Here is a 13,609-nt window from a genome sequence, read left to right on the forward strand (position 1 = left end):
CCCCAGTTTCAGCTTGTTTCATAAACCTGACAGACAAAATCTACATCGCCCTCTTTCCAAACATTTCTTTTTGTCTGTAAGGACCCTGTAACATTAGACACCTCTACATGGATGCAAGCAAGCTAGGACTCACCCAGCAAGAAACTCATGCAGCTGCACAATAACTTTTTTTTTTTTTTAAGATTATTTTGAAGACAGATCGATTTCCTAATCAAGGTCACCCACAAACATCAGGCAAAGACAGCACAGAACAAATGCCTACAGACTGCAGCCTTTTTTTTTTTTTTTTGTCCTTCCAGAAACAGAGCTGGCTTGAGGGAACATCAAACTACACCCTGTCAAGGAGCAACACTCCAAGGGGCCATAAGAGGCAGTTTGCAGTGCAGTATTTCAGGGAGTCAAACTGCATGCAATGTCCTGAGTTCTAGTTATTCTGGTTGCCAGGCCAGACTGAGGCTTGGGCAAGGATGAGCAGCAACTGCACTCAGAACACCCACATTAACAAAATAACATCCCTCTTTCTTCCAAACATAAACAAATCAAGCTGGATAAGAAACGTCATAATAGTTTTCACTACTTGCAGACTTTTGTTTATGGAAAAATTGTTGTCAGTGCCACTAATGCACAACTTTATTACATGCATACCTTAACTGCCATTCAGGAAAGCAGAACACAGAATAAAGCATAACCTTGTTTCAAACACTTAAACTGTATGGAAGATATTTTCTACCACAAAAGACACAGTTTCTTAATAAACTCATCTTTAACATGATCAAATCTTTCTAAACTTTATTATTTGCTAAAACCAAAATTGTATGAAGTCTTGCACCACACACACACACCTCGGTGCACCACACATATGGCCTGACATTTTTGCTTTAAAGCTTTTGGGGTTAAAATTTTACAAGAAAGAAATAGTGAAGTTATCCCATTCAATCATTTGCTCTAAGCACACACTAAATTAGACCAGGAATTGAGACACATCCCCATGCACAGTGATTTTACAACACTCAGCCCTTTGCACTCCAATGCACAAAAGTTTATTGAGTGTTTGGACGGGGGGGGGGGGGGGGGGGGTGGGGTGTGCGTGAAAGGATTAGTCTACAAATCTCTTTATCCCCTTCTTATTATAGAATCGCTTCTATATCTTCTTCCCTCCAAAAATAAAAAAGCCCAAACTATCGACTTTCTCTCCCCGTCATCTCTTTGCAGTGACTCAAAGAAGGGCACAACACCGGCTTCACCTCATGAAGGCTCATGAGGCCGCCTCCGCCTCTCCGCTCCTTCCCTTCACCGAGGCGTGGTGACACCGGCGAGGCGAAGGGGCGAGCCACAACACGCTGGCTCCCTCCGCGGGGCAGGGAGCGCAGGAGGCTGCTGTCCTGGCAAGCAACAAGACCGCCCCACTACCCTGAGAAAATCTAATGAAACTGCAGAATCACCCTAGGCCTTGTCCTGACCCCCACGCTCCCCCAATTAGCGAACCGCGCTTTAGGGCCCGGTCGCCCCTCACAGCCCTTCAAAGGAACGCCCGCGACGCCCTGAGCCGGCAGCACGAGAGCGGACAATACCTGTGCGCTGTTGACCGCCATGGCAATCCTCCCCGGTAAAAAAATCAACGCCTCCCAAACAACTCAAGCCTCCGCCATCTCCTCTCACACACACCAGGCAGTCAGCACGCACAGCGCTTGCGCACGGAGGGGCGGGGTGGGCGCGTCTCTGCGTCTGCGCGCGGGCCGAGTGGCTGTGGCTGACGGTGGCTATGTAGGTGTGGTGGCAGCTGGGACAGCTTTGTGGAAGGGGAGGTCGTTCAGAGGTGAGAGAATGGATGATGTGGTTAAGAACTTCGCTTTCGGCCGAGGTAGGTCTAGGTTGAGGCGAGTCGGCAGTGAGAGCCTGGTCCCCCATTGCTGGGGCTGCGGGCAGCTGAGTAACCTGGGGAAGGCAGCGCGGCCGCCCCTGTCTTACCGGAGTGACGTAGTGCGGTGCAGGAGAAACGCAGTTGGAAAAGTGCATATAGCTAGACTGCCCCCAAGGAATTAATGCAGAGTTCATCTTGAAAGGCTGTAAAAAGCTGCATGTCCCTGGTTGTTCTAGCAGGTGAGAGGCAGGATGTGTGCCTATGTAAGACAGAGTGAAGCTGTCCCAAGTATGTCCTAAATGACAAGCGTGGGAATGGATTCAGCATTTGTATCTGGAAAAAAAACCCTCAAGGGACTAAGCCAATTTCATGATTTTGAGAGGACTGACTCATAACTGAATACTAAAATCTCCAGGTAAGAATTCATTATATTTGTTGCTAATTTACTCTGTTGTTTGGTTTTTTTTTTTCTTAAGCTACCAAATTCTGCAAAAGTCTAGTTCAGTTGGGAAGCAAGTAGTAGAGAAAGATTAACCATAAAAGTTGAAGAGAAGAAAAGGAAATAAAGAACTATGTGGCTTTGGCTACTCGGAGAGGAGGTTCACTAACAGCAGAAAGAAGATTCATCCACCTTTCTACGATAAGGACATTTTCCTTTTGTTTTATGAAATGCAATGCTTCATGTGTGCTCATGGAATGATTTTCTGTATTGGCTTTTGTCCTTTTAGCAGACGCATCCTGCTGCCGCTCCCTTCTGTTTCTAGCAAGTGTTGCTCTTCTGTCGTAAGGCAGAGAACTAGCAGTGAAAACAGCTGTTGAATATTAAAAGAGAGAAACAAAGAACGGAGACAAATGTATAGGTCTTTTGAATACAGAATTTCAAAGGTCTGAAATCCCCTCTCTACTCACAAGTCTCATTTACAAGGTAAATAATGGAGTGAAAGCCCTTACGTAGCTCATCTGCTTAAAGGCACAATTCCCTTCTGCTCACAGTACTGCCTAAATAAACAGGCTGATTTTGCTGGAAAAAAGGCCTTTCAAATGATTGAAAATACAAATGAGGATAGTGCCTCCCTCCTGAAAGCCAGTTAATTCAAATACCAGTACTGTTAAATACTGTAACTGATGGTGAAAACTGACATGGGCAGAAAGGATGTCAATATCTCATAGTTCAGCAACATTTAAAACAACCCATCTTAGTAGTTTCATTGGAAAATCTGTTAATTTACCACAAATATTTTGCAACAATATCAGTTTTGTAAGTTTTATTGTAATAGGATGCTTTACAGAAATTTACCTGCTGGGAAATATGCACCTCAGTTCTTTTTTATCATTCACTTTTGCCATTTTAATGGTCTGTTATTGCATTACCGCTTATTGTATTACCTAAATTAGTTTACATCTATCCTTTATGCCAGCGGTCATGAGTTACAGCTTACAAATAAAATTGTACATTTCTGACTGTCCTGGGTTCAGCTGTAACAGTGGGCCCCTCCAGTGCTTTGGAACGTCACCACTGAACAAGTGCAAAATCCTGAAAACTTAGTAAAACACTTAAATGAGGTGTGTTGCAACCCTGGTCATACCAGAGAGGGGCAAATCATGGCAATGTTTTGGGGCTTGGCCTATGCTTACAGAGCTCTGTTCAACACTATCCAGCACCTTCAAAGGGAAAAAGATGTCTCTGAATCTGATGGCAAACCAAAAGACTACGCCAGATTTCTACAGCTACTCCAACTCCAAGTACAGCAGCTACACCAACCCTAGTGACAAGTATAGCAGCTCCTCAAACCCTGACAGCAACAGACAACGCAGCTGCTGGTGCTACTCAACTCCCAAGCACAGCAGCTGCACCAACCCCAACAACAGATACTGCAACTTTTCCATCCCTAATGGCAGACACTGTAGCCACTCCAACCACAGCGACAGACACTGCAGATAAACCAACGGATCAATTTGTGCCACTATTGATTGCCCCTGTAAGCAGGGGGAATAGAAAACAAGAGGCACAAAGAGCAACTCATACAGTGAAGAAAGATGAAGAACCAATGCACTTACTACAGGGGACAGCATCTGAACAAGAGTTATTATTACGTGAATCAGAGGAAGAGGTGACTTCTCGACCCCGGACCTCAACCAAGCTATGGAATATGCAAAAAGATTTCACCTGTCTTCCAGGTGAGCACATGGTCATCTGGTTGCTCTGATGCTGGGACAATGGGGCTGACTGTCATGACCTAGAAGGTAGGATAGCCAAGCAGCTGGGATTGCTTGATAGGGAAGGGGGAATTGACAAAGCAATTGCAAAAGTGAAATGGGCCCTCAGCCGTTGGAGGCAGCTCTTGGCAGCTGTGAAGGAAAGGTTTCCACACAGGGACAATGTTTTATGTCATTCAGCCAACTGGACCACAATAGAAAAAGGCATTCAGTCCCTGAGGGAATCAGCCATTCTAGAGATGATCTGTCGTGGGCCAAATGCTGGGAATACATCCATAGATAGAGATGAACGCAAATGTACACGACCCATGTGGCGGACCATCATCATATGCTCACTGTCCTGGGTTCAGAAGTAGCAGTCATTTTTCTCCTTAGTAGCTGGTGCAGTGCTGTGTTTTTGACTTTTAGCCTGGGAACAATGCTGATAACACCAAAGTTTTCAGTTGTTGCTAAGTAATGCTTACTCTGACCAAGAACTTTGTGAGTCTCATACTCTGCCAGGGAGGAGGGGAAGCAGAGAGGAAGCAGAGACATGACACCTGACCCAAACTAGCCAAAGAGGTATTCCATACCACAGCATGTCATGCCCAGTATATAACCTAGGGGCAGTTACCCAGAAGGGCTTCATCACTGGTCGGGTCGGGCTGGGTATCGGTAGGCAGGTGGTGAGCAGATGTATTCTCTTCCCTTGTTGTTTCCCTTATCATTATTATTATTGGTGGTAGCAGTAGTTGTTTTGTGTTATACCTTACTTACTGGACTGTTCTTATCTCAACCCATGGGAGTTACATTCTTTTGATTCTCCTCCCCATTCCTCCAGGAGTGGCGGGAGGAAGGGGGAAAGTGAGTGAGCAGCTGCGTGGTTCTGGGTTGTCGGCTGGCCTTAAACCACGACACTTCTTTGTAATGCCCAACGTGGGTTGAGATTACGACAGATCTGACAGGAGTGTGTCTAATTGTATTTGTGATAAGCATTCATTGTTTTAGATTAATAGTCTCTCATCACAATGCTGATTTATTGGCTCTCAAAGTTGGTGCTCTTGATCTCGGAGTTTCAGCATGTCGTACCTCACACACAGCATTTGCTGTTTTAGTGTTTATCAGCTGGGGGCCTGGGCTGAGGTTCTTGTTTCACTGTACTTTATGGTAATGACTAGTAATGCAATAGACTCATTGATCATGAAACTGATCTGGCTTGCTTTCCCAGTGTGGTCATCACCTCTATACTTTGGGAGGTATACAATGGAAGTGTTTAGCAATTACACATACTTTTTTCCCCTCCTCAGGTGGTCAGCTTGTGAAGGAGACATTCCCTTACCTTCCCAGCCACTCCACCAGACTATTTACAGCATCGATTGAGAGTTCTGAAGGTTTTGAATGGCCTTTGGGTACCCTTGAGACCAGCCTACTGATTGTGATGGGGATCACCATGCTGGCACACATACAGAGTGTGTTTTATCCACCACCATTTATTTTGTCTGATCTCGAAAGTTAAGCAGAGTCAGGTTTGGGTCTCGTCTAGGGTTAGGCGACGATATAGGAGGACCAAGAGATTTTCCCCAAGGCTGGAAAGTCATGAGTGGCAGGGTGTGTGGGATAGTATGGGCAAGTATCTAGGCCAGTGGGCCCCTCTAGTGCTTTAGAACTTCACTACTGAACAAGTGCAAAATCCAGAAAAATTAGTAAAACACTTAAATGAGGTGTGTTGTAACCCTGGTCATACCAGAGAGGGGCAAATCATGGCAATGTTTTGGGGCTTGCTCTATGCTTACAGAGCCCTGTTCAACACTATCCAGCACTGTCAAAGGGAAAAAGATGTCTCTGGATCTGATGGCAAAGCAACAGACAACACAGCTACTCCAATTCCAAATACAGCAGCTACACCAACCCTAGTGACAAGTACAGCAGCTACTCAAACTCCGACAGCAACAGACAGTGCAGCTACTCCAGTTCCAAGCACAGCAGCTACACCAACCCTAGCGACAATACTGACAACAGATACTGTAACCAGTCTAACCACAATGACAATCACTGCAGCTAAACCAGAAGACCAATTCGTGCCAATATCTGTTGCCCCTGTACACAAGGGGAAAAGCAAAAAAGAGGCATGAAAGATGAAGAAACAATGCACTTACTACAAGGGACAGCATCTGATCTGGAGTTATTATTACATGAATCAGAGGAAGAGGAAGAAGAAGAGGTGACTTCTCGACCCCAGACCTTAACCAAGCTACAGAATATGCAAAAAGATTTTACCTGTCAACGAGGGGAGCACATCATCACCTGGTTGCTCCGATGCTGGGACAATAGGGCCAACTGTCATGACCTAGAAGGCAGGGAAGCTAGCCAGCTGTGGTCAATTCCCCCTTCCCTAGCAAGTGACAAAGCAATTGCAAAAGAGAAAAAATCCCTCAGCCTTTGGAGGCAGCTCTTGGCAGCTGTGAAGGAAAGGTTTCCATACAAGGATGATGTTATGAGTTGTTTGGCCAAGTGACTACTCTAGAGAAAGGTATCCAGTCTCTGAGGGAATCAGCCTCTATGACAATGAAGTCAAACCACTATTAAGTGCTGCCGTACCAGACATGGTAAAACTTCAGTATGAACTGGAGTCAAAGGCAGCCAAGTGGTATGTCACAGCTGATATTGGCAGTGCATTTTTCTCAATTACTTTCGAGGCAGAGTGCAGGCCACAGTTCGCTTTTACTTGGAGGGGAGTCCAGTACACTTGGAACTGACTGCCCCAGGGGTGGAAACACAGCCCTACCATCTGCCATGGACTGATCCAGACTGCACTGGAACAGGGTCAAGCTCCAGAACACCTGCAATACATTGATGACATTATAGTGTGGGGTGATACAGTGGAAGAAGTCTTTGAGAAAGGTAGGAAAATAATCCAAATCCTGCTGAAAGCTGTGGAGAAGTGGCTAACAGAGAAAGGTCATGTTCCCATCAACGAGCTGAAACAAGACATCTGTGTAGAACATGGTGCAGACTTCTCACGCCAGATAATGAGGAACTGAAGGACACTGGCAAACAGCAACATACTATGACCAATCACAGCCAAGGATACTAAGTAATAAGTGCATGCGAAAGAGGATGGTGGGGGGGTGCACAGTGTAGCTGCGAAAGTGTAGAGCTTACGCAATGCCTTTTGTGCCAGAACCAGTCAAGTGCCTAGTATTTGCATATTCTCTGTTATATTAACCGAAGGTAGAAGCCCAATAAATGAATCGTGCTTATTGATCACAATGGTAGTGTTGATTCCTCCCTGCTGCAACAGAAAGCCTGTTTTGCCGTAAATTAGAGTAAGTTCAGGTGACAGGACATTCCATTTTTGGGAATAAAATGGCAATATGGACATCACCAGGTCCCCACAGATGTGATCAACAAGATAACAGCAATGTTTCTACCAAGTAATTAGAAAGAAAAAAAAGCTTTCTTGGGTATTGTGGGGTTCTGGAGAATGCACATCCCAAATTACAGTTTTATTGTAAGCCCTCTCTATCATGTGACCCGGAAGAAGAGAGATTTTGAATGGGGCCCTGAGCAACAACAAGCTTTTGAACAAATTAAATGCGAGATAGTTCATGCAGTAGCCTTTGGACCAGTCCGGACCTGGCCTGATGTAAGAAATATACTGTACAAGGCAGCTGGGGAGAATGGTCCTACCTGGAGCCTCTGGCAGAAAGCTCCAGGGCAGACTCAAGGTTGACACCTCGGCTTTTGGATTCGGGGATGCAGCGTATCTGAGGCCAGCTATACCCCAACTGGAAAAGAGATACTGGCAGCTTATGAAGGGGTTTGAGCTGCTTCAGAAGTGATTGGCTCTGAAGCGCAGCTTCTCCTGACACCCTGGTTGCCCATGCTGGGCTGGATGTTCAAAGGCAGGGTCTCCTTTACACATCATGCAACCGATGCTACATGGAGTAAGTGGGCTGCACTAATTGCACAACGAGCTCAAATAGGAAATCCCAGTCATTCAGGAATTCTAGAAGTCATCATGGACTGGCCAGAGGGCAAAGATTTTGGACTGTTGCCAGAGGAGGAGGTGATCACAGAATCACAGAATCCCAAGGGTTGGAAGGGACCTAAAAAGATCATCTAGTCCAACCCCCCTGCAAGAGCAGGGTAACCTACAGTACATCACACAGGAACTTGTCCAGGCGGGCCTTGAATATCTCCAGTGTAGGAGACTCCACAACCCCCCTAGGCAACCTGTTCCAGTGCTCTGTCACTCTTACAGTAAAGAAGTTCTTCCTGATGTTAACGTGGAACTTCCTATGTTCCAGTTTACACCCATTGCCCCTTGTCCTATCACTGGATATCACTGAAAAAAGCCTAGCTCCATCATCCTGACACCTACCCTTTACATATTTGTAAACATTGATGAGGTCACCCCTCAGTCTCCTCTTCTCCAAGCTAAAGAGATCCAGCTCCCTCAGCCTCTCCTCATAAGGGAGATGTTCCACTCCCTTAATCATCTTTGTGGCTCTGCGCTGGACTCCTTCAAGCAATTCCCTGTCCTTCTTGAACAGAGGGGCCCAGAACTGGACGCAATATTCCAGATGCGGCCTCACCAAGGCTGAGTAGAGGGGGAGGAGAACCTCTCTTGACCTACTAACCACTCCCTTTCTAATGCACCCTAAGATGCCATTTGCCTTCTTGGCCACAAGACCACATTGCTGGCTCATGGTCATCCTCCTATCCACCAGGACCCCCAGGTCCCTTTCCCGTTCACTACTTTCCAGCAGGTCAACCCCCAACCTGTACTGGTACATGGGGTTGTTCTTCCCCAGATGCAAGACTCTACACTTGCCCTTGTTAAATTTCATCAAGTTTCTCCCCGCCCAACTCTCCAGCCTGTCCAGGTCTCGCTGAATGGCAGCACAGTCCTCTGGTGTGTCAGCCACTCCTCCCAGTTTTGTGTCATCAGCAAACTTGCTGAGGGTGCACTCAGTTCCCTCATCCAGGTCATTGATGAAAATATTAAACAGCACCGGTCCCAGCACCGACCCCTGAGGAACTCCACTAGTCACAGACCTCCAGCTAGATTCTGCGCCATTGACCACAACTCTCTGCCTTCTTCCTATCAACCAGTTCTCGATCCACCTCACTACTTGATCGTCAAGCCCACACTTCCTTAGCTTATCTATGAGGATGCTGTGGGAGACAGTATCAAATGCCTTACTGAAATCAAGAAAAACTACATCTACCGCTCTACCATCATCCCTCCACCTAGTCACTTCCTCATAGAAGGCTATAAGGTTGGTCATACATGACTTCCCCCTCATAAAACCATGTTGGCTGTTCTTAATGACCCCCTCATCCTTGATATGCCTAGTGATGGAGTCAAGAATAAGTTGTTCCATCACCTTTCCAGGGATGGAGGTAAGGCTGACCGGTCTATAATTACCCGGGTCCTCATTCTTGCCCTTCTTATAGATTGGTGTGACCTTTGCCATCCGCCAATCCTCAGGCACCTCGCCCATTTCCCACGACTTACCAAAGATGATGGAAAGTGGCCTAGCAATGACCTCCGCCAGCTCCCTCAGCACCCGTGGGTGCATTCCATCCGGACCCATCGATTTACAGATGTCCAGTTTGCATAGCTGATCCCTAACCCAATCCTCATCTACCAAAGCAAACTCCTCCTTTGTCCTGACTCCTTCTGGGGCTATAGAAATCCGGGGCCCTCGGGGAGAGTCTGCAGGAGTAAAGACCGAGGCAAAGAAGGCATTCAGCACCTCTGCCTTCTTTATATCCTCTGTCTCCAGGGTACCCACTTCGTTCAGCAGTGGGCCTATATTGCCTCTTGTTTTAGTTTTATTTGCTATGTATTTGAAGAAGCCCTTTCTATTGTCTTTAACCCGACTAGCAAGATTGAGTTCCAAGGAGGCCTTAGCTGTCCTAATTGCCTCCCTACATCCTCTAACAACTGTCCTATATTCCTCCCAAGCGGCCAGCCCCTCCTTCCATAATCCATAGATTCTCCTTTTCCACTTGAGTTTGCCCAGCAGCTCCTTGTTTAACCACGCCGGTCTCCTAGATCCCTTACTTGACTTCCTACTCATTGGGACGCTCCGATCCTGAGCTTGGAAGAAGCGGTACTTGAATGCTAACCAACTATCTTGAGCCCCTTTACCGCCTAGTACACTTTCCCATGAGACTTCCCTTAGCAGTTGACTGAAGAGGCCAAAGTTGGCCCTTCGGAAATCCAGAACTGTGGCTTTGCTAGGTATTCTATTCCTCCCACACAGGATCCTAAACCCCACCATCTCATGGTCACTGCAGCCAAGGCTGCCATTGACCATCACCACTTCGACCAAGAATCCCCACCATATAATAAATTGTCAGAAAGTGAAAAGCAATATTCCTTGTTTACTGATGGGTCCTGCTGTACTGTGGGAAAATGTTGGAGATGAAATGCAGCTGTATGGAGTCCCTGACAACAAGTTGCAGAAAGTGCTGAAGGAGAGGGTGGGTCGAGTCAGTTTGCTGTGGTGAAAGCCATCCAGCTAGCCTTGGACATTGCTGAATGAGAAAAGTGGCCAGTACTTTATCTCTCTACTGACTCATGGATGGTGGCAAATGCCCTGTAAGGGTGGTTGCAGCAATGGAAGCAGAGCAACTGGCAACGCAGAGGTAAACCCATCTGGGCTGCTGCACTGTGGCAAGATATCACTGCCCGGGTGCAGAACCTGGTGGTGAAGGTATGCCATTTAGATGCTCATGTACCCAAGAGTCGAGCCACTGAGGAACACCAGAACAACCAACAGGTGGATCAAGCTGCTAAGATTGGAGCTGCTCAGATTGTTTTAGATTTGCAACATAAGGGTGAATTATTTTTAGCCTGGTGGGTCCATGACACTTCAGGCCATCAGGGCAGAGATGCAACATACAGATGGGCTCGTGATGGAGGGGTGGACTTAACAATGGACATTATTGACCAGGTTAGTCATGACTGTGAAACATGTACTGCAATTAAGCAAGCCAAGCAGTTAAAGCCTCTTTGGTATGGAGGGTGATGGCTGAAGATGGGGAGTGACTCGTAGAACTCGCTAATAACTCACCTGCAAAGTTTAAGTTAGCAAGCAGGTATTCTTTCCTGCAGCTCTGGGTGGCACGGGGGATGCCTCCTCCTAACGTGTCTCATCTAATCATCAGACTGTGATTATATTGTTGCTTAAGATACATATTCATAACATTTCCAAGAACCACTTTACATAATTCCACGCCCATTTCCGCATGCACACAAGAATGTGGTAGTGGTCTTTGGGACCCCTAGTGGTCCTTTCTTCATCATCTTCTTCTTCATCACTTCGTGCTTTGGCTGAACTTTAGGTTTGGAAAGTCCTGTTGTCATGCTAACAAACACTAGTTTGATTCTAGCTGGTTATTGTAAAACATTTACCTTCACTGTCATCTACCACAAAGCTCTTACCCGTTGCTATTGTTGCAAAGCTACCAAGCTCAATGTTACTTAACCACAAAGCAGAATGGATTTTACTTATTTACAAAAGATTATACTTCATTTTGAATTTCCTTGTTTCAGGAGGCCTGGCAGATTGACTATATCACACTCCCACCAACCTGCCAAGGCAAGTGCCCTGTGCTTACCGTGGTGGAAGCCACCACCAGACGTCTGGAAACATGCTGTGCCCCATGCCACTGGCCAGAACGCTATCATGGGCCTTGAGTAAAAGGTTTCGTGGTGACATGGCACTCCAGAAAGAATTGAGTCTGAGAATGGAGCTCATTTCCAGAACAAACTTATAGACACCTGGACCAAAGAGCATAGAATCATAGAATAGTTAGGGTTGGAAAGGACCTTAAGATCATCTGGTTCCAACCCCACTGCCATGGGCAGGGGCACCTCACACTAAACCATGCCACCCAAGGCTATGTCCAACCTGGCCTTGAACATTGCCAGGGATGGAGAATTCACAACTTCCCTGGGCAACCCATTTCAGTGCCTCACCACCCTTACAGTAAAGAATTTCCTCCTTATATCCAGTCTAAGCTTCCCTTGTTTAAGTTTTAACCCATTACCCCTTGTCCTGTCACTACAGTCCTTAGTGAAGAGTCCCTTTCCAGCATCCTTGTAGTACCCCTTCAGATACCAGAAGGCTGCTTTGAGGTCTTCATGAAGCCTTCTTTTCTCCAGGCTGAACAGCCCCAACTTTCTCAGCCTATCTTCAGGCATTTTTCTCCTTCTTAGCAGCTGGTGCAGTGCTATGTTTTTGACTTTCAGCCTGGGAACAATGTTGATAACATGGACGTTTTTAGTTGTTGCTAAGTAATGTTTACTGTGAACAAGGACTTTCTCAGTTTTATTCTTTTCTAGGGAGGAGGGGAAGCTAGGAGGAAGCAAGACAGGACACTTGACCCAAACTAGCCAAAGGGATATTCCATACCACAGCACATCATGCCCAGTATATAAACTGGGGGGAGTTACCTGGAAGGCCCTGATCGCTGCTTGGGTTGGGCTGAGTATCAGTTGGAGGTTGGTGAGTTTTTGTATTCTCTTTCCTTGTTATTTCCCTTATCATCATTGGTGGTAGCAGTAGTGGTTTTGTATTGTACCTTAGTTACTGGAGTGTTCTTATCTCAGCCCGTGGGAGTTACATTCTTTCTATTCTCCTCCCCATCACTCCAGGAGCGGGGGAGGAAGAAGGCAGGAGTGAATGAGCAGCTGTGTGGTTCTGTTACCATCCAGGCTTAAACAGCGACGCATGGTTTGAGATATGAACAGTCCAATAACTAAGGTACCATACAAAACTACTACTACTACCACTAATAATAATAATGTTAAGGGAAATAACAAGGGTAGAGAATATAAAATGAAAAGAGGAAAAGAAAAAAAAAGAATAAACCAAGTTGATTTATGGAACAGAACTTCATAACTCACAGAGTTATAAAGCAGGTATGTTTATTGCAGTGCCAGGTGCGAGGGGGATTGTTCCTCCTAACTCACACACCGAGAGCTCAACAAGCTGGATATTTATTATACACAAACATACATATTCATTAGGGTCCCGAGAGTTCGGGGGGGATATGACAATTAGTTTAGGTACTCATTATCATAAGTCTCCTCCCTTTTGGCTCTTGCATACTGCCCTCCGATGGTCATGGGCAGGGGTCTTCAAGATGAAGGAAGCAGTCTTCTTCACGGTGCACTTTTCACCCTTGGCACAGTTTCCCCAGCTGGCAACCTCAAGTCTTAGAGAAACTAGTTGAAACAAATTCCTGTCAGACCTTCATCTTCTTGAGGGAAAAGGGTCTCTGATTTTAAACAATGTGTTTCGGCTACCTATTCTATTCTGGGTTATAGTTTAACTGGCAAGAACAAGAACATACCTGTTCCCTATTCTAAGTTAAGACAATGCATAGTTTGAAGAAAACTCTTAATTCTTTTCTTAGTCCGTTACTATTCCTTGCATCAAAGTGATCCACAGTGCAATTGCTCAACACCTGCTGACTGATACCCAGCCCAACCTTAACAGAAATCTGGGACTTCCAGGTGACACCCCA

At 46.0% G+C, this 13,609-nt stretch overlaps 1 protein-coding gene and 1 long non-coding RNA gene across 4 annotated transcripts in view; one reads left to right on the plus strand and one right to left on the minus strand.

Annotated features, from left to right (window-relative positions):
* Nucleotides 1–1,740, minus strand: part of LOC136004214 (ubiquitin carboxyl-terminal hydrolase 10-like) — a 50,336-nt gene extending 48,596 nt beyond the window's left edge. The window contains exon 1 of one of the 2 annotated variants that reach the window (XM_065660509.1): nucleotides 1,572–1,740. In XM_065660509.1, coding sequence (XP_065516581.1) covers nucleotides 1,572–1,592 — 21 coding nt within the window. In that variant the 5' untranslated portion in view covers nucleotides 1,593–1,740. The remainder of the gene's footprint in view (nucleotides 1–1,571) is intronic. The other variant, XM_065660508.1, reaches the window with a different exon arrangement.
* On the plus strand, nucleotides 1,737–7,309 carry LOC136004215 (uncharacterized). Of its 2 annotated transcripts, none has more exons than XR_010608288.1 (3): nucleotides 1,737–1,861; nucleotides 2,338–4,039; nucleotides 5,365–7,309. It is a non-coding gene; the product is annotated as an uncharacterized LOC136004215 (long non-coding RNA). The 2 variants fall into 2 exon arrangements; XR_010608287.1 differs by having other exon boundaries at nucleotides 1,741–1,816.
* The last annotated feature ends 6,300 nt before the right edge of the window (nucleotides 7,310–13,609 follow it).

Source organism: Lathamus discolor, chromosome W (assembly GCF_037157495.1).
Source record: "Lathamus discolor isolate bLatDis1 chromosome W, bLatDis1.hap1, whole genome shotgun sequence".
NCBI lineage: Eukaryota > Metazoa > Chordata > Aves > Psittaciformes > Psittacidae > Lathamus > Lathamus discolor.